Raw genomic sequence first — 25,424 nt, forward strand, 5'->3', positions numbered from 1 at the left:
ACATTTTTTAATCTCTAAGTTGAAAGAACACAATATACTGTAATTGTACTGTATTTGTAACAACTTGTTCAGAAAGAGATTTTTGTAAAAGAACAATCATGAAGTGGAATTGAGCCAGTCAGATTACTGGCAAAGCTTCCTGCTGCATATGATTAGATAAAGGGAAAACGGAGACTGGAGAAAATTGATCCTCTCAGCAGAATTTGCCATAATTATATGCAGGATGAGGAATTAGCTATTATTTTACTGTTAAATTCCTCAAGTGGCCAGAAGGAACTGTTTTTTCGATCTAGTCTATGCAAAATGATGATCCTGTTAAGAAAAATGGAGATGTGGCCAGTCAATTTCTACAAAGCCGGTAATTTTTCTCCCTAAAACTTAGACAGCGGAAGGATGTATTGCGATTGCCTTACCAGCACTTCTCCAATAGCCCACTAGCTTCTGTTTAACAGAAGTTTTCATTTCAAGAGGTAAAATCATTGCATTTCACACATGCCTTCATCCCTGGCAAGTTGCAACGCAAAAAGCCTCTGAATCTCGAACGCTGTTCTGGTAAGGCGACCTCTTTGCCATGCTTCATTGCTGTCATTACCTGAGCTCTGCCCTGTTGCAAGAGCAATCACGTTGCTGTGAATCAAATTCTTGTGGTTTTACTAACGAAACAGGACTTCTCTGATTGCAAGCCTCTGTTTATGCAAGGAACTCACGGCTTGGAGTACAGCTTTCTCGTTGCTGCCTAATTCAAGTGGAGACAGTACTAATAAGATGCAATAATAATTCTGAGAAGATACAAATGACTCATTAACACAAACAGGGAGTAGGCTATGTAGCCTAACGAGAAGAGGGGATTGCCCTTAACGTAACCAAGTGCAGTGAAATTGCAACTGTGAAATCGTGGTAGGTTGGCACTGCTGGCCCGCGGGCTGGCTAAGAGCTGAGTTATCTGACAGAGGAACTGTGAGCGCAGCTATACGAGTGGAAAACTTCTCAGTGCTTCTCCTTTCCAAAAATCAGACACTGTTACATAATTATTCAAATTAGCAACATGAAACAGAATCAAAGGAAAAGGAAACAAAAGCAAGAAGCTATGAAAAGGGACAGCTTGTCTGAAAGATAATTATATACAGTTAAAAAGAGTAAGAAAAAAAAGCACTGTGTTTAGTATGCATCTAGATTAGCAATGCTCCTTCCTTAAATGCAGTCTGCTCCGCTAAGTCTCCCCATAATAATCTTTTATTATAGATGTTGCAAACATGATGATTTTATAGTTCATGACTGGGTGGGTGATCTTAGCTGCAATACTACTACAAGCCACCCATATCCCGACTGCTGAAATGGCCACACTGTGATTCTAACCGCCAAAATAATCACTAATTAAAACATAAAAAGGAAAAGAAGGGAAAAGAAAATCTGATTTACTAGGAGGGGCCCAGAAAAATCTCTCAAGTTGCCAGAGCTGTAATCTGCTTTTTGCTTCCTGCAGCCTCCCATGTAACCCAGTCCCTTTCTTCAGCCAGGAATGACACTTGTCTGCTGGAGCTGCCCAGTTTGTCCAACAGCACATTTGACTGTGAATGCACAGAGTTCCCCTTCATGCTAACCAGAAGGGTGCAACTGGGAGAAACCAGAAAATTATCATGTAGGCAAAACTGACAGGAAATTACTGTTGCAGCCATGAGTGATTAACACGTATGTGCACAGCAAGGAGAGTTGCAGACCAGTAACATGATGATACAATAATGCATTTAGCAGAAATAAAAGATGACTTTAATGGATATGATTCCAGAGAAAGCAGCTGTATTCTAGAGGTGGCTGTAGAAGTGGAAGTTCAATTAAAGGCCTTGTAACAACAACAGCTCTAACTATCTATATGCTGTAACTAATGGGCAAAGGGCATCTGGGGCACTGTCTTGGAGTTCTTCCCTAGAAAAGCCTTTATTTATTCTGTACATACCACCGGACCAGATGCAGCAAATAGCTTTATGTCATACAATTTTTAGATATTCTAATTTGCATCTTTAAGACGGAGGCAGACTAGCAGCATATCTTTAAAGACTGTCTCAGAATATATAGTTATGCACTACTGCATGGTAGTCCCTCAATTTTTATGACAATGTCAATTGCATAGCGTTGCTTCAAGAAAAAGTATGTTGTTTTACCGTTTGCCGGAGGTGTTGCTGGCTGACGAACTGAAAGACATCTGCATTTTTCATAGGCAGGAAAAGGTGAAAGATAAAAGTCTATGTGATAAAAATCAGTATGGACACATCATTGGTTTTCTTCTAAGCAGTATTATAGAATGGTTGGAGAGCCACTGTCTGTGAAAATCAGAATAAATGGCCTAGGAAAAATGGTGACTGACATGAGTGTCATGAGGTCATCAGATATAGTTTACCGAGCAGCAGTTTTTATCGAGTAAATGAGCTATCCTATTAGCTTCAACTTGTCTCCAAACAAATCTTCATTAACTAACCACCAAGCATGGCAAACAGCTCAGGCTTGATTATTGTGGGGAATCATCAGGGACTGAGCCAGAGAAATCACAGTGTAAATACAAGTCTAAGAGAAGACATGCCAGTTGCCTTCAACATCAGCCAAGTATTAAAATATGGATTCAATGGAGGTAGACCGGAAATCTGCAGTGAGGGTAAAGATGATTCAAAGTGTATGAAATTCAAAGTTCTTTATGAAAACGCATTTTAAGCAGACAAACTCATAAGAATCAGCAAAGTAGCTAAAGTGAATAGTGGAAAGCTGACTGGCAGATGACTTGTGCATTGGCAGCGCACGAAGCATTTGCAGGCCTCATTCTACAAAATTATTTAATGACATTGCCACTTTTGCAATGTGAAATTCTTTTCACTTAAGCTTATTTGAGAAGTGCGACACTTTCCTCCAATTTGATGAAAAGCCATGATTTTGTGACTTACTGCACTTTGAGGAAGATGTATGTTAATTTGGATTTTGAAAAATTTCTGTAATTGTCCCAGTAGAAAGATACCCATTTCTTCCCACTACATTATCAAAAATCAAGCATGCACCAGTTTTATTTTACAAGTGAAATGTTTTTCATAACAATATGAATGAGCTAGGTATTGCTGACAGCTTGAATTAATTATTTCCCTGGGCTTATTTCTCTCTCCTAAGAATCATAATGTCATGCTCCAACAACAATAACAGATTTTTCAGAAGAAAAAAATAGATGTAAAAGATGGTGTCAGATGATGCCAATGCAGCCAGTGCACTTCAGTATCACAACCTGACAATGCCTCAAGCCCCCCAAAAGTTAATATCACATTGAAAGTGAGAAAAAGAAAAGTGCTTTTCAAATGAGAAGCCTAGACCAGGTGGGTATGCCTCATCCTGCACCCATGAGGGTGCAGGTGGAAAAGGACTTGGGGGTGTTGGTTGGCAGCTGGCTGAGTATGAGCCAGCAGTGTGCCCAGGTGGCCAAGAAGGCCAACAGCATCCTGGCTTGTATCAGGAATAGTGTGGCCAGCAGGACTAGGGAACTGATTGTCCCCCTGTCCTCAGCGCTGGTGAGGCTGCACCTCGAGTACTGTGTTCAGATTTGGGCCCCTCACTACAAGAAAGACATTGAGGTGCTGGAGCACGTCAAAAGAAGAGCAATGAAGCTGGTGAAGGGTCTGGAGCATGAGTCTTATGAGGAGCGGCTGAGGGAACTGGGGTTGTTTAGCCTGGAGAAAAGGAGGCAGATCTTATTGCTCTCTATAACCCCCTGAAAGGAGGTTGTAGCCAGGTGGGTGTTGGTCTCTTCTCCCAAGTAACAGGACGAGAGGAAATGGCCTCCAGTTGCACCAAGGGAGGTTTAGATTGGATATTAGGAAAAAGGTATTTCTTCACTGAAAGGGTTGTCAGTCATTGGAACAGGCTGCCCATGGAAGTGGTTGAGTCACCGTCCTTGGAGATATTTAAAAGACGTGTAGATGTGGTGCTTAGGGACATGGTTTAGTGGTGGACTTGGCAGTGCTAGGTTAATGGTTGGACTTGATGATCTTCAAGGTCTTTTCCAACCAAAACAACTCTATGATTCTATGATTAATGTCACATGTCCCGAATTACTGCAATGATGTTGTTCGATAACCACTCTGTTTATTTTTTGAGATTAGTGATAGTAATTGGCAACATTTTGCAATTACACAGCTTCTGGCTTGGGATAAAAAGACCTTCTTTCATGTGCTTCTGCATAGGCTTTGGCCAGAACGCCACCCTAAAAGAGTCCCTGACTCCTCATGCTGGAGAGGCAGCCAGCTGAAGATGGAGTAAGGCTTTTTCTCCTCATTAGCAGTAGCTGGCAAAGTTAGTTTTTTGCCTGTTCTTCAAAGGTGATACAAAGGACATGCATGTACCAAAATTAATGTGTTGGGGAGGAGAAAACACAGATGGTTTGAGGGAAGTGCACATGGTTGCAGTGCAAATAGAAATAATTTCTTTAATGGAGACACGCTAGTTTTGCAATGGATGGTCTTTTTTTATCATTGTTTAGCACATGTACATGAAATATGGTGGCAGTGGTCAATTCACAATATGATGTTATGGACAACAGATGCAAGTCACCCAGGATTGCTCCATATCATTCCGCTGAGCATGTTCTCCTTGCTAATTGTGGGGGTGGAAAGAAAGATACAACCACCCCTTCTGTTTCTTCCATTTATGAATGTGACAGAAACAATCTTGACATTGATAAAAATCACTTTTTCTTGTGCTGCAAATTTGTCTGCTACTACAGCATAGGGAAAGTGTAAATATTTACCTCCCTGACATTTCCCAGGATCTCATCTTTTGTAGCAGCATAATGGAAAAAAAACCACAGCATTTGAAAAGACTGCCCAGAAATTACTTTTTGCAAACCATTTCTATATTATTTCCTAGGATCTGGTTGCACAATTTAAGCTTTCAACAGAAAATGGACTAGAAATGGTTACATTTGTGTCTTCTAAAAAATATCATAAACTGGATTCCAACAGATTCATGTTCTTGACCCAGACTTTTCTGGTTGTAAAGGCTCCTACAGTGATATAGAGGAGCCAGATGTTCCTGTGACACCAGGCATATGGAAATTATAAATGGATTCAACGATGCCGGCAGCTGAGGACACTCAGCACCTTTTACAATTAGACCCTCAATGAGCAAGGTTTGCAGGAAAGTCAGTCTCACTTTTACAGCTTAACAGACAGCTCTGATCTGCAATGCTGCCCTTAAAATATTAAAAAATGTATCTGCAAAACAGATAGGGGAAAGAGTTACCCTTCACTTGATGAAATTCCAACACTGCTGCTGTGGTCCCACAAATTCCCACAGCTATTTAAGCTTTCTATCCAGTGCATACTCTTATTTGTCATGGTCATTATTTTCCATTCACTAGTTTTGCCAGCCCTTTGAATGCAATAAAGGGATTCTGGATGCCATTAATTTGATGACCATCTCATATCCCTCTATATCTCCTGCCTGCAGGGGAACTGGAGACTCATCACAACCAGAACACATGTACTAAAATAAGTGTCAGAAACTGGCTACACTGGGGGATCAAACAGCATCAATAAAACATGCTAGATAGGACACCATTTCCATCTAGTCTACAGACCAAGTCATATGTGATGAACGAATAAAGAGAAGACAAAGCATTTTGGAAAAACTCAGGCATCTATTTCTCACCATCAACTATTCACACAAGGAAACGTGTTACTGATTCTACATTTTGTTGAAATGAATGAGTTTTGAAGTGCAGGACACATTTCTGTTTCATGAAATTATTCTGGACCCACTTTGTTACTCAGAATCAGTTTCTTCCTTGTTGTTTTCCTTCCCCTTTTGTTACTTCTTCTCATCTTTTTTCCTGAACCAACAAACTCTTTGCCCTTCAGTGAAAGGAGGTATGTTGAACTAGGAAAAAAAAGTATAATATTAAGAGTAAAACTTGCCTTAACTCCTCCTACTTATTTACAGACACATGTTTTCTCCATTGACATGTCTCACCTGTAGGGTGGGTTATTATATTTTAGTAAATAAAAAACCCCCACTCACATACTGTCAGGCTCAGTACCTCTTTGCCCTATAGCTGTTACTCAACCATCCCACCCAAGCTCACAGGACATAAGACCAGTCTTTGTACTCAGCACGAGTCTGCTCAACTTAGTTGTACAGGCTCTCCATTCTCAGTAAGCATTGACAGAAACAGGAAAAGGATCTCAGGACTGCAGCACATACTTGAAGTCCACATAGGGGGATGACTGGGAAGGTAAATCAGATTTTTTGAGGGTGTTCTCATTCGTAATGCCATATGTAATCTGTGGAAGCCCGTGACATCACAACAGATGTTGATGTGCTGCAGGCTGCAGAGTTGGCATAGACAAGACTGCCCGACTGGTAGCTGGATAAAGTCCTAGAGGAAGATTTGGGAAGGGTGAATTTTGATATTGGAAATCTTAACTAATGACTTCTTGCCCTTATTTGTCTCCCTTTTTCTGAAAAGAGAATAAGCATTTTGGCCTTAGCTGTGCATTAATACAATTTTTAACATGATCTCACTTCCCTATAGCAACATGCCAAAGAGGGAAAGAGGAAAGAGATGGTGTAAAGTGATACCTATAAGGACAGAGCCAGTAAGACGACAGTAACTGACTTCACCTAGATCAGAACATGCAGCCTTGCAAACCACACTGTCAGAGCTTCCAGCATTCCAGCACAGGCACAATACTTCCCCTCACCCCACCTCCATCTCTCTGAATACCTTCTTCCCCACTTCCTCCTTTTTTTTTTTTTTTTTTAAGAGGCAAATGGTAAAATGTCACATGAGAGTTCAGGGAACCGTGTGAGATGAGACCGTGTAAGGTCACGACACCAAGCGACAGCTAATTCTATCACTTGGGTGTAAATTACTCTTCATGCAAAATGGAAAGCGGCACATTTTCTCAGGACTTCCTGAGGCAGGCGGATTGGGGCTAGTAGTTCATGGGTAGTTTGGGTTTTATTTGTAGCTTGTTTATTTTTGGTCTACTAAGACCCTAGCTTTTTTTCTGCCACAGATGAACATAATTTTATTTCACTCTTAGCAAAGTTCAGGAGAAGACAGTTAAAAGGAATTGATAGCAAGTAATTTCAAAACAGAAATAGCCTGCTTTGTTTAAACAAAGAGTCTGCCAGCATTTATTTTGTTATACTATTACAATGTTCTGACTATCGTCTAAACCTTCCCAGAGGGATACAGATCTACACTTTATTTTAGCTAAAGACAGAATTAATTTGAAAAATCATTACAGCAAAAAGAATGGTTATCAAGCCACCATCGTCTTGACTGTGCAGAGACAAAAAGTAGGTATCTTTCTCAATGGAACAAGCAAGAGATCTGTAACAGTAAAGGGTTCTATCATGTTATTGTTTTTTTTCTCCTCTGATAGCTTAGCTCAAATCCTTGATCAGAGCAGCTAGGAATTGTTCTGCTCAGATGGCTTACTGCATTTTAAGTGGAATGCAATTTAGCACTCTCCCATCTGACCAAATCCAAATTCAGTAAGGGAAAACAATTTCCAAAGACCAACACATCCTTTTCCCCCTTGAGAGGCCAGACAGAGGTTGCGGCATTAGAACAGATTACCAGCATCTGCCTACACTGTGCCTTTGATAAAAGGGACTATTAGATTGTAATGACAGCTAGACTGTCCCTCTTTGCAAAATAACATTAGGCGTTTTCCAGATCCCAGTATTTGACTTCCATTGTGCTTTGTTATTGAGCATTGTAAGAAGCAGTGCAGTAAGATCAGTGTAATACCAAGAAATAAAAAGAGTAAATCACATCTCTCTGTACACTTCAGAGCTTCTGAAATTTTTTTTTCAATGTACAGATTTCTTTGCTGCCACATTCCCTTTGGGTTTATCTGTAGCATTACTAAAGAAAAAAGGCAGTCTCTGTTTCAAAAAGTGGTTAATAATATACGAACCCCATAGTCCACTATAGCTTCAAAGAGCCAATTATTGTTAGACTGTTGCATAAACACGTATTTAGGAAGCATGAAAATGTGTAGCTGTTTACTGGATCCAGTACCGAATGCATCATATCTGAGCTCTGAAATGGGAATTACTCACATGATGAAATATAATGGCTCCAAATGAATTGCTGTAGTAGAAGAGCTGAACTCATTAAACCCACTCATTAAAAATTCTTACTTAGTTTTTTGAAAATTCAAAATCACTCAGTCACTTTAAAAAGCCCGTCGTCACCAAATAGGTCGTCTGTAACTTCTCGGAACATGCTATGGCTCAAGAGAGCTTTGTAATTATTATATCTGAGGACAACCAAAGTATTCAGGTTTGCCTTAACAGAATGACATGGAACTTACTGCAGGTGGGTGGCAACACATTGCTGAGGACTGGACAGTAGCAGACACTAAAAATAGCAACCAGAGTTATTTTTATACACTGGATGTATTAATTAAGCATAACCCCTTCAGGAAAGAGGTCTAAATCTTGCTTCCCAAAAGACAACTGTAGTTAAAAGCCACACTAGTCTATTTTAGGAGAATGGCAGGAATTATTAGTGAAAATGTGATCGCATTATATAAATTGGGGCATGTCTTCGGCTTACTGATTCAGCTGATTTCTGTCACCACCATCACAAAAACATTGCATTGGAAACAAGCCAGAACAAAGAAACGATTCAGGTCTTTGTTGTATTTCTCCATAAAGTGAAAATTTAATTATTTGCCCTTAATTTGTTATAAGCATCTCAGCTGAGGGACAATGTATCCTTAATGCTCAGAGTTCTGCTGTTTTCAAGCAATGACCAGTTCCTGCGAACTACAGTTTGGATAAAGGTTATACTGTCCTCCTACAATATGTAAGTGGAAATGGACTGTGGGTTTATTTTATATTCTGCTGCATGTTCTACCGATTAGTTTGTGACTAAGCTGACATTGCTATGAGAAACCTGCTCCCTTGCAATGTAATTCCAGGCATATTTCAAAGGGGGTTGGTTCCTACTCCTGCTTGCAAGTCAGAAAACATTGTCCCCAAAAATACGGATGCAGAAGGCTGCAGAGTCAGAGCTATTGAAGTCACATCAGCCTGGCCCTGCACCCAAGCTCACTGTGAGGATGCCGGACCTGAGCTAAACTGCTGCTTCTACCTGAGGTAGACCTGTCAGCCAGCCCAAGCTTGACGGCACAGGGTAGACTTGCAGCAATGAGCAGAAGAGATGGTTGATTTAGCCACTGCTTCTTGGATTGTGGCAAAATCACTGAGGTTTCATGTTTGTTTATAGGCTTAGAAAACAGTTAATTCTCAGCTAATGAGACTTGATGCATGCAGTGCTCAGTCAGCACAGCAACCTTCAAATTACTATTTTGCTTGCAATGCCCTCCTGTACTTTTGTTACAGTAAATCAAGTGGTGTTTTGTCTCAGCTAGGCATTGGACGTTCAGATGCATTCATATACACAGACAAGCATGGCTGCAGGCTCCATCAGGGGTACTTCTACAAAGTACGTGCACACCAGCAGGAGTGGGGTGCACAACCGTGGCACCAGGGTTCTCTCACTGCATTAGTACACCAGGGGGTCTCCATCTAATTGGGGCTCTGGACACTCCTACAACAATCTCCAGATAGTGGTGTGTTTGTGTGTTGGGTTTTGTGTGGCAAGGTTTTGGTAGCGGGAGGGGCTACAGGGGTGGCTTCTGTGAGAAGCTGCTAGAAGCTTCCCCTGTGTCTGATGGAGCCAATGCCAGCCGGCTCCAAGATGGATCCGCCCCTGGCCAAGGCCAAGCCAATCAGCGCCTCTGTGATAACATATTTAAGAAGGAAAACAAAGGAGTTAAAAGTTTTTTGCAACCAGAGAGAGGAGCGAGAAGATGTAAGAAACTCTGCAGACACTAAGGTCAGTGAGGAAGGAGGGGGAGGAGGTGCTCCAGACACCAGAGCAAAGATCCCCCTGCAGCCCGTGGTGAAAACCATGGTGAGGCAGGCTGTCCCCTGCAGCCCATGGAGGAAGGATGAGGGGGTGTAGAGATTCTACCTGCAGCCCGTGGAGGACCCCACGCTGGAGCAGGTGGAGGCACCTGAAGGAGGCTGTGGCCCGTGGGAAGCCCACGCTGGAGCAAGTCCGGGCCGGACCGGTAGACCCGCGAAGAGGGGAGCCCACGCCAGGGCAGGTTTGCTGGCAGGACTTGTGACCCTGTGGGAGGGACCCCACGCTGGAGCAGTCTGCTCCTGAAGGTCTGCACCCTGTGGGAGAGACCCCACGCTGGAGCAGTCTGCTCCTGAAGGTCTGCACCCTGTGGGAGAGACTACGCTGGAGCAGTTCGTGAAGGACTGTAGCCCGTGGGAGAGACTCCATGTTGGAGCAGGGGAACGTTGAGAGGAGTCCTCCCCCTGAGGACAAAGAAGCGGCAGAGACAATGTGTGCTGAACTGACCGCAACCCCCATTCCCTGCCCCCTTGTGCCGCTGAGGGGGGAGGAGGTTGAAGCCGGGAGTGAAGTTGAGCCCGAGAAGATGGGAGGGGTGGGGGGAGGTGTTTTAAGACTTGATTGTATTTTCTCATTGCTCTACTCTGTTTTGCCTAGTAATAAATTAGATGAATCTCCTCTCTACGTTCAGTCTGTTTTGCTCCTGACGGTAATTAGCGAGTGATCTCCCCCTGTCCTTATCTCGACCCAAGCCTTTTGTTAGACTTCTCCTCTTCCATCCCGCTGGGGGAGGGGTGAGTGAGCGGCCGCGTGGCACCCAGCTACCGGCTGGGCCTAAACCACGACAGTCCTTTTTGGCGCCCAACGTGGGGCTCGAGATAAGGATAGTAATTGGAAGAGGTAAGGAGCAAAACATGAACTGAATGTAGTTTGAGAATGAAATAGTGGTGAAGGGATGAGAGGTGGATTCCATGTTTTGATTTTGGTGTGGGGAATTCTTTTTTCTTTGTAATGTGATTACTGTTTGTGAATTTTTTGTGTTGAATGTATATTTTAATGATAATTCTTAAATATGTGATTCACAGAGGCGAGGGGTGGAATGTGTTGGGTTTTGTGTGGCAAGGTTTTGGTAGCGGGAGGGGCTACAGGGGTGGCTTCTGTGAGAAGCTGCTAGAAGCTTCCCCTGTGTCTGATGGAGCCAATGCCAGCCGGCTCCAAGATGGATCCGCCCCTGGCCAAGGCCAAGCCAATCAGCGCCTCTGTGATAACATATTTAAGAAGGAAAACAAAGGAGTTAAAAGTTTTTTGCAACCAGAGAGAGGAGCGAGAAGATGTAAGAAACTCTGCAGACACTAAGGTCAGTGAGGAAGGAGGGGGAGGAGGTGCTCCAGACACCAGAGCAAAGATCCCCCTGCAGCCCGTGGTGAAAACCATGGTGAGGCAGGCTGTCCCCTGCAGCCCATGGAGGAAGGATGAGGGGGTGTAGAGATTCTACCTGCAGCCCGTGGAGGACCCCACGCTGGAGCAGGTGGAGGCACCTGAAGGAGGCTGTGGCCCGTGGGAAGCCCACGCTGGAGCAAGTCCGGGCCGGACCGGTAGACCCGCGAAGAGGGGAGCCCACGCCAGGGCAGGTTTGCTGGCAGGACTTGTGACCCTGTGGGAGGGACCCCACGCTGGAGCAGTCTGCTCCTGAAGGTCTGCACCCTGTGGGAGAGACCCCACGCTGGAGCAGTCTGCTCCTGAAGGTCTGCACCCTGTGGGAGAGACTACGCTGGAGCAGTTCGTGAAGGACTGTAGCCCGTGGGAGAGACTCCATGTTGGAGCAGGGGAACGTTGAGAGGAGTCCTCCCCCTGAGGACAAAGAAGCGGCAGAGACAATGTGTGCTGAACTGACCGCAACCCCCATTCCCTGCCCCCTTGTGCCGCTGAGGGGGGAGGAGGTTGAAGCCGGGAGTGAAGTTGAGCCCGAGAAGATGGGAGGGGTGGGGGGAGGTGTTTTAAGACTTGATTGTATTTTCTCATTGCTCTACTCTGTTTTGCCTAGTAATAAATTAGATGAATCTCCTCTCTACGTTCAGTCTGTTTTGCTCCTGACGGTAATTAGCGAGTGATCTCCCCCTGTCCTTATCTCGACCCAAGCCTTTTGTTAGACTTCTCCTCTTCCATCCCGCTGGGGGAGGGGTGAGTGAGCGGCCGCGTGGCACCCAGCTACCGGCTGGGCCTAAACCACGACAGTTTGATAACACACATACCGAGTCTGAAGGAAAAGCATAGCTCAGATCAACACGATCTGTACTCCTATATAAATCTGATCACCTGAAATGATTATCACTTTAATGTGTGCAGTATAATCAAGGGAAATGAATTAATGGTAGATTATCTTTAGGCACGTTGTATATAGATGTATGCAAAGGGATTCTGTACAATTTTTCATTTCTGTAAAGAAATTAAGAAAAGACTAACAAATAATGAAGCATTACATTTTATGTACCTAATTACTGCATCCTCTTTATTTGTACTGCCACTAGATGAACAATCTCCTTAAAAGTTCTTTTCTTAGAACGATATAAATTTCTGTTAAAGATCTTTTTCTCCTGAAAAATCATTTTTTCCTGTTTCATTTGAGACTGTCAAATCTACAGGTCTGATGGCCATGCTATTACTAGCATCTAAAAAGCTAGTGATGTACCCATTTCAGCCTTGGAGATGTCCGAGTCATTTGGACAACTGGAAAAGTCAACCACACAAGCGCTATCTGAACAAAATAGCAGAGTTGTTCTGTGCTTCTGGAAATGTTCACAAATTAAGACAATACATGCCTTCAAGACATTTTAAGATCACGGTTTTGAAAGACTAAGATATATCTCATATTCTTACCTCACTAAGAGCCTTAGCCCAAAAGTTTAGAAGCATATCAAGCAAATGAAGAGTAAGAATAGTAAGCAAAGATTGAATACCAAAGGGTATTACAAACCTTTCATTTCCTGCACTTGGAAAACATTTATAACTTTGGAGACCACTTTTAAATCCTCTAAGCTTTATGTTTTCAGAGGTGGAAAAAATAAATAGGCCATACCCTACAAAACATAGTCCTTCTCTCACCCTTTCTCTTTAGGAAATTCGGATCTTTGGCTGTGCCCTTATGCTCAGCAAGTTGCCTGAAATTGCAAGGACCGAGCACTTTCCTGAAGTGCTGAGAGGGAAAGTGGACTTGTCATAAAGAAACCAAAATCACCAAGCTCCAGGGTGAATGCCACAGGTTGCCTCTCCAGATCTGGGCAGTGTCTCAGAGAGGACCAAACTGTTTAAATTTAATATTCATAATCATACAGAGAAAAGAGGTAGAACCAGGGAGCATGATGAAAAATTGATGTAATACATCCCACTACCTGACATCACTCAAATTGCGAACCAGCTGTAACTACCAAGTATTCTTAAAGTAGAGGCCCGTGTAATATTTATTCTAGTAATCACTGTCTTTCAGGCCACAAAGTTCCACGTGTCTTCAGGACATACAGACTTTATATCCAAAAGGTAAAATGGAATTTATCAAACATTTCAATTCCTGTTCTCAATTGACATAAAACTACACTACATGTAAACTGACCTGGTGCGACCTGCCAAATGTTTAGGTAGCCTTTCCGTGGCTGAGTCTTTCTCATGGCTCAGTCCTGCTCCTTCTCAGGCACTTATTATCAGAGCAATTTCCATAAATGCTTTGCATCACGCTTTAAGTCAGTTAGAAATGTCCCAGCAAGAGCTCTGTTCTGAGTTTCTCTCATTAAGAACTTCTACTGGCTTCATAAACATGTTTTTTTTTGGTTTTGGGTTGGTTTTTTTTTTGTGTGTGATATGGAGCTTAGCATTCATAAAGCTGACTTCTGGGATCGACAAGACGAAACTTGCTACAGCTACAGTCAGATGCCTCTGAAATCGGAAACAGTGTTCTCCTCCAAGGTCAGCTCCTCATTAGTAAAGGAAAACATTTTTAAGTGCTGGTTTAAGCAGTTTGATAGTGGATCCAAAGGCAGACTGCATTTCAGGATTAGTCAAGGAAACAGAGGAAATGAACCATGTAAATTCTTTGTCAAACAGTTTTCTACTCTCTTCAAATCTATTTTAAGGTTCAACATCTGCGTGAAGGCCCTAACTTAGTTATATTTTTTCAGACCTTGTGCAGAAATATCTTAATTTTGGTACAGATCCAGAAACGAATCCTAGCTTCAACTGGAAATCAAATTTGAAATCCTAATTCCTTGTTTCTTTTTTGGACAGAACAGTCTCTGAAAGAACAGTTCTGAGGAGTCCAAAAGAGCTTGGACACAGCTGGCGTACAGTCAGTTACAGCTTCCTTCTCCACAGGATTTGATTTTATTTTTGAATTATGCTTGGCACAAGTCTATTTTTAAAGTTGTTTGCATTTTTCTTTTTCTTTCTTTCTTTCTTTCTTTCTTTCTTTCTTTCTTTCTTTCTTTCTTTCTTTCTTTCTTTTTTTTTTTATTGGCTAGGCAGCCCCTTAGAGATTTTCCACAAAATACCTTACCCCCTCTTGGTCAGATGTTCCAACGAATGGAAGGAAAATAGCTTGCTCAGCTGAAGCACCATAATTAGCATATACTGCGATAACTCCCAGTCCTTCTCTAACCTGCTGGCTACACAGCATGATTTCCTTGGGATTTTTGTTTGTTTTGCTTGTAGGCAGAAGTGTAATATTACTGAGAATCACCAGATGGCATTGCTGCAGATAACTTTGATATTCCTGTTTACCTGACTGTACAGACATTGGATATTGAGAAAATACTTGCAATCTAGTGCAGAGTTTTTGCCGATGTTGCTGCTCCAGCTCCATGAAAGAGGTGTTTTCAAATTAAACATATCCAATCTCAATCATATATTTGTAACCACATGTGCTAATGCCTGAGCTCTCACAATGTTACAGGATATTTTTGCAGCAAATGAACGTGCACGGCTGCACAGGCATGGTTTAGAAACACAGACACAAGAAATGTGGGTGAAAGATGTTTTTTAGACTGCTTTAAAATTTCTTTGCTTCTTAATTACTATATTCTTTAAGCTTATTGAAATGATTTACAGACTTTTAAAACTGTTAAAAGGCTACCTATTTAGTGACTGAATCTGTTGGCTGAAAAGCTTCAGCTATAATGGTTGCATTTGCAAATAACCTGGGATCAAATTATACAATAACTCACACCTCATTAAATTCCTCTGAAGAGACCAAATTACATGGGTGGTAATTTTTAGTGCAGGCTATGGTGTATAACATATGCCAGCACTTTAGAGCTGCTGTAGCTCCCAGCCTGCACAGCCCCGCTCCCAGGGACCCGCAGCTGCCGCCTCCACGGGTCTGACCGATGCTGAACGAGCAAATAGGAGGGTGAATGGCCTTTGTCAACTGCTTAGCTTTCAAGGCATGATGAAGTTGTGATGTAGCACTTATTTCCCAAATGTCTCTATTTCCATATAAAGTGGTAAGACCGTATTTTCTCTTCTTCATTTCAATGTCCTTCATTTAAAAACAAGGATAAAAACTAATTTCACATATAAGACTGCCTCATGAACAAAGTACTCGCCTCCCAGATACACGCAGAAACTTCACTTTGGTGACGTTAGGGTTTTTTTCCCCACCCACAGTAGAACGTTTCATTTTTTGATGACAACAGGTTTGTGCGTACAGCCCCATTTTCACACTTGGGATGACACCTGATGCAGTCACCCCGCGGCATTGCCACGATAGCACTAAGACCAGCGCAGGCTGCAGAGGCCACCAGTTGGGCAGTGACCCATAGAAGAGCTCGTTGCCACAGCTAGCACATTAGCACTGGACTTGTAGTTAGATTGAGCACATCCTCAGTAACTGAACAGCTATGCCAGTAGAGATATATTCCTAATTCCAGAACTAAACCTCTAACACTATGTGGCAACAGGAAATTAAAACCTGAGGCTGCAGCCACTGTAGCATAAGCTAACAGGCAGAGGAAAGTGTGATTTTTTTGTCCATAGTGCTTCATATTTTTATCCAGATGCCCTGGAAAGCTGTGGGTTGTTGCTCTGGAGGAATAATTTTGAATCCAGTGGGCAGGCAGCTCTCTTGTCTTTTCCATCATCATCAAGTTGGCATTTTCCTGGGCTTCCAGCAGTCAAAGAAATTCCCAATATCAGTGTATGATCACAGCTTTGTGCATTAGTGAATAAAAAGCCAGGTCCCTCAGGGAATTGCTAATGTTGATGAAAGGAACATTGCTTGGTAGAACAGGTAGAGGTGCTTTTGGGGCAGGGGGATGGCTGTCTTATTTGGGGATGTCAAATCCATAGTTTAGATCATAACTGCCCTTATGTCTCCCACAAAAGCATTTGAAACATCACCTCAGTGGAGATACGTCTGAGATACTGTTCTCCTTTCTTCTCATCTGCCTAGCTATTGTGCCATTTCCCATTTTATTGAAGCAGGTATTAATCACAGAATCATAGAATGGTTTGGGTTGGAAGGGATCTTTAAAGACCATCTATTTCCAAACCCCCTGCCACGGGCAGGGACACCCTCCACTAGACCACACTGCCCAAAGCCTCATCCAACCTAATGTTAAACACTTCCAGGGATGGGGCCTCCACAACCTCTCTGGGCAACCTGTTCCAGTGCCTCACCACTCTAACAGTAAAGAATTTCTTTCTAACATCTAATCTAAATTGACCCTCCTTCAGCTTAAACCCATTACCCCTTGTCCTGTCACTACACTCCCTGATAAACAGTCCCTCACCAGCTTTCCTGTAGGCCCCTTCAGGTACTGGAAGGCTGCAATTACATCTCCCTGGAGCCTTCTCTTCTCCAGGCTGAACAACCCCAACTCTCTCAACCTGTCCTCATAGGAGAGGTGCTCCAGCCCTCTGATCATCTTTGTGGCCCTCCTCTGGACTCTCCAACAACTCCATGTCTCTCCTGTACTGAGGACCCCAGAGCTGGATGCACTACTCCAGGTGGGGCCTCACAAGAGTGGAGCAGAGGGGGAGAATCACCTCCCTTGACCTTCTGGTCACGCTTCTTTAGATGCAGCCCAGGCTACCGTTGGCTTTCTGTGCTGCTAGTGTGCATTGCCAGGTCATGTTGAGCTTCTTCTCTCCCACCAACGCTCTCAGGTCCTTCTCCTCAGGGCTGCTCTCAATTCATTCTCTGCCCAGCCTGTAGCTGTGCTTGGGATTGCCCTGACCCATGTGCAGGACCTTGCACAAATTAATAGAAACCATCAACGGTACTTTTCATGTTATTTCTCTTCTGTGAGCCAGCCACAGGCAACAGCAAGGTAGTCAATATAGATGCTTTTGGGTGGAATTAATTCAGCTCTAATCCCCATTAAATGGGTAGTGGTATGTAAGTCAGGTAGTAAAAGAGACAAGTTGTTTGAAATGCTACCGGTGCAAGGGATGTGCCCAAGAATTAAAAAATGAGAAAGATAACTCAGTAAAATTCCCACAGCAGAAAATGGATACCTACAGCAGTCTTTAAATGCTTCTCGTGATGTCCAAAGAGAGGGCTGAAAATCATTCCTCTCTCTGCATTTTAAGGGGTTGACTACAGAAGCAGTAACCCAAGACAGACCACTGGATTACATTTTTCAATAACATAGCTTTGTTCATATGATTTTTTAATAAAGCCAGCTACTCAGAGAAGACACCAGTCCTCCGTTTGTGGTTGTACTACAAAAAGAGGAGCATAAACAAGAGACAGTTTACAATAACTATTTTCCTCTTTCAGGTTTTCCAGTGCTTTTGGCTGATACATACAGCCAACCTTCTCCATTTATACACCATCATCCCCAAACACAGGCACCATTTTTCTAAGCGACAGAAGCAATCTCTTATATCAAGATAATTAAAAATAGTTATTCTTTTCTGGATTAATGATTACAGTTATTTTTTGTAAAGGAAAAGTGTTAACAGAGCCATCCTCAAAGAACTGAAAAACCACTCTGGGGTACCCAAGGTGATCTAATATAGGCAAATGCACACTGAAAAAATCCTTGAAAACTCCCATCCTTCAGCTTTTGCCTTGGAATACATTGGACACAAGCTAATACTCTGCAATGAAGCAACACATACCTCATGTAAATCCTGTCTTTGTGGTGTGGTGCAAATCCTGTGTGCATGCAAGAACTACTTTTATAGCAGAAATGTTGTCACATATTTCTTAAGGGTTAGTGATTTAGAAGAGAACTGCTCTGCAGCATTTGCTAAAAACTCTTTGATGTTTGTGATGTACTGCCAATGTATTTCCAACAGTACTTAAACTTGTTACTTTTAGAAAAATCATGAATTAAGCTGAACGTTTTTGGTAAAAGGATGGAAAGTGTCCTTTGATGACATAAACCAATTGACAAGAGGCTTTAAAAAAGACTGGAGTGAGAGATAAGGAACTTACAAGGTATAAACAACTGCACCTGTGAGATAACACACAAAAAGGCAAAAATTTAAAGTACAGAAAACAGAAATTACAGAACTGGGAACAGAGATAGTAGATACAGTGAAATACTTATTATAGTCAACATTAGTCTTGAATATGAATAGTACATGTATAGTAAATGAAGCTTGTGTAAAGCAGTAGAATGGATGCAGAGAAGTCAAGAGAAAGAGGGTGTCTCTTCTCCCACAGGGAAGAGCACACACACATAATGGTTCCTGCCTCTTGCTTTCCTAAATGAGAGAGGCAGATTTGGATTTTGGTTTGTGACTTGCTTTTTCTTCCCCTTAAGCACTAATTTTGGTGACAGAATCTGGAATTCATCATGGTTATTTCCAAAAGAAAAGCAACTTCAAACACTAAAAGGAAGGTTTGTAAGTCTCACTTTTAGATGCAAACCTCTCCCTCTTGCAAAGCTTGAACAGTTTGAACTGCAGAAGGACTAACAGCAGGATGTAAGCACGCATGTTTTGACCTGCAGACCTCTTCTTCCCTTCTTTTTTCCCACCTCTGAGATATGGCCTGGAGAGCTGCAACAGTCTCTCTGAGCCATTAAAGAACACATCCAGCAACTTTTCACTTTTAGAAAAGACAAAGATGACCTCATCTTTGTAGAAAAACTCAGCAGATGGACCCTCCTCTGCTGGTAAGAGCCAGCAGAGCTGCTAACCCAGAGCCTGCACGTTCAGGCTTGCCAAATTATGATTGCTCTTTTGGGGAGGATAGCAAGAGGAGACATGACCTTGGACTTCCCTTCTATGTGCTTTTAGCCCAGAATAAATTAGCTTGGATGTAGGAGACAACACAACTGCATCAGCCTTGATCTGTGCATAGTTTTAGGCTGATTAGTCTGTCCAGCTCCCTGATGAAATGCAGACTCTCTTATAGGCTTGGTATCTGACAGGGAAGAGCTCACCGTTGATCTGATGGAGCTGCACAGAAAGGTACCTTCCCTTTCCACCACCCCTCTGGATTTCCCTTTTTGTTACTCACCAGTACTGCTCTGGATGGTCCTCACCGTGGTGGTTGTACGTGGGGGAGATGAGGACCGCAGGGATATGCACTCGTCGTCCTGGGAGCAGCCCTTCTCAATGGCTCTGACGTAGCTGTGGCTCCTCATACGGAAGCAGCCCGGCATGGGCAGATCCAGTGCCTCCACTGCCTGAGACTCAAGTTCACTGAACACCGACTCGCAGACGGATTCGAACTGACCATTCACCTCCATCTCACTCACCTGCAGGCAAAGAGCGGGCAGGTTCAATGCATCCAACACACCAGCCTAACCGGTACAAACACTCACAAGCTATGGTGGCACAATGGCCAACATCTGTTAGAAGATGCCTTCACACATGGGGAACAGGTGAATGGCACATAAACACATCCCATTCTACAAAGCAACAATTGTTAAAAGAAAAAAAAATGTACAAAAAGGGGAGACAGAGGCTTTAGGCAGAGATTCAGCAGCTTTGGCTCTTGGTTCCTGCTAATACTGGTGGGAAGCTGGGAGTCCTCATAGCAGCGTCTGGTTTATCTCACCCTGGGCCCACAGCAGAGGCTGAACCTCTGGCCATTATGACCATTATATTGAAAAATATAAATCACACTCTTTCTTTGGGGACCAAGGGGAAAGAAAAAAAAACCCAGGTCAGCTTAACCCTGGTACACAATCAATGCAACCCACAGGCAGTCATGGTGATAAACCTGAGGGGTTGGGAAGCTGGGGGGGTAGAAGTGGTAACAACCAGTTGGGAAGGGGAGGCTGATAAGGGAACCAGCTTTGCTGCAGGGGAAAATGTATGTATAACTACATCTCTGGGCTGACTCTTTTGGCTGAGCACGAGAGATGCAAGGGTATCCTTAGACCCTTTGTGGAGCAGACACTAGGTGGTGACAAAGACTTGCACTCACGTAGATTAAAGAACATTCAAAAGCATGTGGCCTTGCTGCAGGTCTTGCAAACCTGGAAACCACTTACCTCATTTTAATTAGTAATGGCTGCTCATGTTTCTAAACTGAGAATAGAGCCCTGAGCTTAACATTAAAGCACAATAATTATTACTGTAGGAAACATGCACATGGAAAGCACCACTTGAGGATTTTGTTGGTTTTCAAGCATGCAAAAGACCAAGATTGCAAGACAGGATAAGACTGTGTTAGGGTGGTGGAAAAAAAATCTAGAAATTTTTTTCCAGGATGAATTTTACTGAGGAAAACATTATGCCAAGTATTTGTACACATAAATGAAAAGGGAAATCTCAGAGTAGAACATATTTTTTCAAAGGGAAACTGCTTAAAAGAGCATGGAAGGGTAGTGGATAGCTTATCATAAAGAACAATCCCATGTTCCAATATCCAATACCTGAAATCCAATATGGTGGGGAATAGCCATATCCCCAAATAAATATGTCTGAATTAATGCTTTTTAAAAAAACCCTGAGCTTCTTCATACTGGCAAATGACACTGTATCTTTGGAAGACAGCTTTGTATAAGTGTTAGATGTCCAGCTAAATAAGTAACCTGACCTAATGTTCATGTAGTTGCCTCTGAGACCTGAATTTCAGTGCTGTTTCCTCCTGTATACATCCTGACCCTCTTTCCAGAGCATCAGTCCATACCCTATGCAAAGTGCCTCACTATAAAATACACAGGTGGATACTCTGAGGTTGCAATGCCCAAATAGAGAATTCTGCAGAAATTCAAACTACAGCTCCATTCTGAATGGCACATATATTTGTTATGGTCACAGCTAAAGTCCTGGCATCAATGACGTCACACGCTTTTTTTTGACATTGCAGTGACTTGACATGCCAATAATAAGGGGCCAGTATCCTGCACCACAAATCCTGCCTGCTGCACTTCTGGACTAGTGTAAGAAAATTCTTTTATCCAGGTGATTTATCCAAATGATCCACTTAAGCAAGCAAGCCAAAAGTCATACCAAGGAGCTACAGGATTTAGCAGATGAACTACTGGCCCACTGCCTGGTGGAGTGCTGGCACTTTCATATTTCTTTCAGATCCATCCCTGACCAATTCAACTGTAGAAGCATGTTGTATGCAAGGATAGGCTTTTTTGTGATGCTAAAACTCATAAACTGAATGTGTCACAGCAGACTTTTTTTTTTTCTGGCTTAGAACGAGCATGAAGAGATCTTACAGAATTTCAGGGCAATAATACCTTTGCACTTAATATATATACTACGACATTTGTACTATATCAGTGAACATTTCAGAGGTTCACAGAGCCAAGAATGTATACAGTAGCATAAAGAAAGCTTTAAAAATTCTAATAAAATACTAATAAAATTGTGAAAAACAAAATACTATGGACTTAATGTTCTTTTAGCATCTCTCTCAGCATGTGAATTTTTTTTTTTTGAGGCATTCAAAAAAATTTGATTTCAGGTACAAAGCACAAGATCCTTAAGAGAATCCTGTTTAAAGACACTGTTGATGAGCACCTGCTTTTGGAAAAGAAAACTAAAAAATCAGACTGCTCCTTCAAACAGATTACATCTTGTGCCACTCATCCATTTGCAAAGGGCAGGTTATGGCATTATCAAATGTTACCCTCTCAAAACTGAGACTGTGTGAAAACATTTCTGTTTTCTTAAAAACATTATGAAAATGTGTGGCATGCAACATCCTGATTCCACTTAAAGCAAAACCCAGTTTCTCCTATTGCAAGGGCCTGGCTGGTGTCCAGCGTGGTGGCTGCCCTCCAGGCCACCACGGGTGTATGTCACCCACCTGACTGATGGTGCTCATGGCTCTCATGTAGCTCTCGTTGCGGGAGCGAAACTTGGGGGATGTCAGCAGCCCCGCGGGGTCCAGGCTGTCCAGGCTCCTGTTGATGGAGACTTCGCTCACTGCCCTCAGGTAACTGTGGCTGCGGATCTGAAGCTTTGGCGAGTGTTCGCTGGATATCCTGGGAGGTTTTGGGAGAAAAAAAAATAATAAAAAATAGAAATTTCATTAAATCTGAATGGCCTCATCAGAAGTAGGGTAAAGAGAGGAGAGGCCCAATAGTAAGATTGGCTGCATGATCCTAAACACATCAGCTGAACATCTACTTCTTGCAATGCAGTTGGTAGGAACTGTAGGGGCTTTATTCCTCTAAAGGGTTGTTCCTCCATGAGAACCCGGTGCTGATCAGACCTGTGGGTGCTGTGACTCTGACACCCACATATATACCTGTCTAACCAGGCTGCTTCTCGTGGAGCTTTCAAGGGTGTATGGGCAAATAGGGCAGGCAGATCATACACAACATGTATGACACTCATAGTACATCTTAACCTGGGAAATCATCTGAAGAACTTGGGGCACCTGGTAAGGTTTGATGTGCTTTAAATTTTATTTTATTCCTGGCTTAAGTTGAAAGTTCAGAAAATGTAGACCAGGGAAATAGCTTTACATGGCTCGATGTCAATTTAGAAGTTTAAAAAACACAGTTGTATTTCTGAAGTGATAACAAACCCAGCTTTCCAATAGCAGTGACAGATGAGATGCACAAGCAGTCAGAAACAAACAAAAAACCCCCATAGGTAACGTGCACAAACTACAGTACTCCTGCCATACGTGCTTAGAGTTGGCTAGCAAAGGTTATAATGTGTAGCTACAATCCTCCACCTGCGAGACATTTTATCCTCTGAAAATGCCAGATGAGTGCTGTCTTCAAAATCTGAGGCATCCTATAAAGATGAGTCACAAAAAGTGATCCATGTCATGCCTCTTATGCAATACTATTAGTGTGGGGGATATTTCTTCTTAAACAATTAAAAGATAAATTATTGAAAGGGTGATTCTTCAATATTTTTATTGGAATATCTTTAAAAGTCTCCAAGTATTACAAAGTAAACAAATTAAAATAGTATTTAAATGTCCATTTTAAAATGTAAATCTCACATGGATGTTTGCAGCTATATGAAAGAAAAACCTGTAACCTAATTACAGGCTTAATCTTGGTCCCCTAGTCTTTAGAAATAAGTACACAGCTGACCTGAAAGAAGAGAATCTATTTTATGTCTAATTCCTCAAGCATTTTCAGATATTTTGTATTCAAGTAGCTAATGATGGTAATTAGTATGAGCAATCTCCCAGTGGCATGCACAATTCTGGTAATTGTCAACGTAGTTTAGGAGGACAATTCCATTGTGTAATCGCACACCTAAGTAGTTCAGAAACTGGGTCTGTTTCTGAATGGTACAATACCGTAATAAAATCTAGGTCATCTCTACAACACCGTATTCTCTGACTACTAATTACCTGCCTAATAAAAATACATAAACTTATGCTAATTACTAGATATTCCTGTCACAAGATGAAGATAAAGCCTTTGCTTGCCATTTTCACTGTGCATACAGTGCACTACTCACAGCAGCCATGTTCATACGCTTTGACTCCTTACGCCATTTGATTCCACATGACAAAAGTAGAAAGCTTTTTAGACATCATAATTAGCAGTGTTCCAAACAACTCAAAAAAAGGAAGAGAAAGTGATGAAAAAGTGACCGTTACTAATGTTTAGCTGCAACATTTTGATAACTAACACTAATCGTGGAACTCTTGGAAAAAAAATTCTTGTCTATTATTTGACAAAAAATAAAGAAATAAAAAATAAAAAAGATAAAATAGAATGAATAATTCAACAAACATAATTTTTCAGATGCACGTGAGCTACTTCACCACCCTGCAGATCTGTAAACTGATCAGCATTGCTTGAAATGCATTTCTTAAATTAATTCAAAATGTATTTTATGACTATGTTGTGAACAGTTTGCTGCCAATATGTGACATGCAAAATTCAAATATGCTTGATTAGCTGCCAGTTAGTCAAATACGTCACCTGGGGCTTGTCACTGTTCACTGATTAGCTGATTTCGCAAGAAGACTGCAGCGCATCACCAAATTCAGGGCACAGATATTGCCAGACAGAAATTTGCAAGTGCTGAGGCAGGTGTCCTTTAAAGATTGGAACCAATATAACAAGATGCAGGTACCCACAGCAGCAAGATTTTGCTGTGGCAGCCAGAGTACACATCAGATCAGATGCTCCAAGTGTCATGGAAAGCCACCCCAAAAGATATAGAAATTCATTTTCTGTATGCATTAGTGTTGCATAACAACATTTTCCCAACTCTGCTTGAAACAAGGGCATCCATCCATGAGAGTAAATGTTTCCCTGCTGTTTCAGATGTGGGTGGTCAGCACAGCTGCCTTCTTTTTCTGACTAGTTTTGTTCCTGACTATCTGACTGGCCAATTTGGCACATATCTAGAACCGTATTTTACAGGTGGCCATTTATCTTAGCCTGCACATACCTCCCATCTGTCGTATAAAACAAACTAGGATATTGGCAGCTGTTGGAGGAGGTGGCTCCTTGCTTACTGATTGCTGCAATCACTGTTTCACTAGATGTAGTGATGAAAAAAAAAAAAAAAGAAAAAAAGGAAAAGGATTTAAAGCATAGGCAAAGAAACATCTGAAGGTTTGCGTTTATAATGATTACTACTGCTTTTATAGCTGTGTAATAAATTGTCACTGTATTCTACAGTACGCTTTAATGAACAGTTGAAATGCCACTGGAAATTTTGAAAACATGCCATTTAGGAATAAATCTGGCTATGTATGACAGGGGAAGATCTGAACGTCTAATTTATTTTCTCAGAGTTACTATTACCAGCAACCTGTAAATGAAAATATTCTTTTCTTCCTTAAAGGTTCAACTCCATCTTCTATTTATCCTGCATTACCTAAACTTCTGTTTGTGCCATCATAATTTCCACAACTAGGTATGACAGACAAGGGACTGAGACTTTGGGACAGCTCTTTGGCCAATGCAAAATGGTCTGTTAGCTCTACTCTCTTCATTGGATATATTAATTGGCAGAAGGAGGACGTGAATTATTAAAGATCTCGAATGAGCTTCTCAAGCATGCTGCATCATTTCTGTGCTGCAGTGCCTGCCGGTGTGACATGGGACAAGCGTAGCCCTGAACTCAGTGCCAGAGCCCTTGCGGAGGGGCTTATACACAG

The 25,424-nt window shown here is 42.2% G+C and overlaps 1 protein-coding gene across 6 annotated transcripts in view; it reads right to left on the bottom strand.

Annotated features, from left to right (window-relative positions):
* DLGAP1 (DLG associated protein 1) overlaps positions 1-25,424 on the bottom strand; it is a 422,037-nt gene that overhangs the window by 79,144 nt on the left and 317,469 nt on the right. For all 6 annotated transcript variants that reach the window (XM_054816398.1, XM_054816402.1, XM_054816401.1 and 3 more), the window contains 2 exons: positions 22,140-22,317; positions 19,383-19,623 (listed from right to left, as the gene is read on the bottom strand). In XM_054816398.1, the coding sequence (XP_054672373.1) occupies positions 19,383-19,623; positions 22,140-22,317 (419 nt within the window). The remainder of the gene's footprint in view (positions 1-19,382; positions 19,624-22,139; positions 22,318-25,424) is intronic.

Source organism: Grus americana, chromosome 2 (assembly GCF_028858705.1).
Source record: "Grus americana isolate bGruAme1 chromosome 2, bGruAme1.mat, whole genome shotgun sequence".
NCBI classification, from domain to species: Eukaryota; Metazoa; Chordata; class Aves; order Gruiformes; family Gruidae; genus Grus; species Grus americana.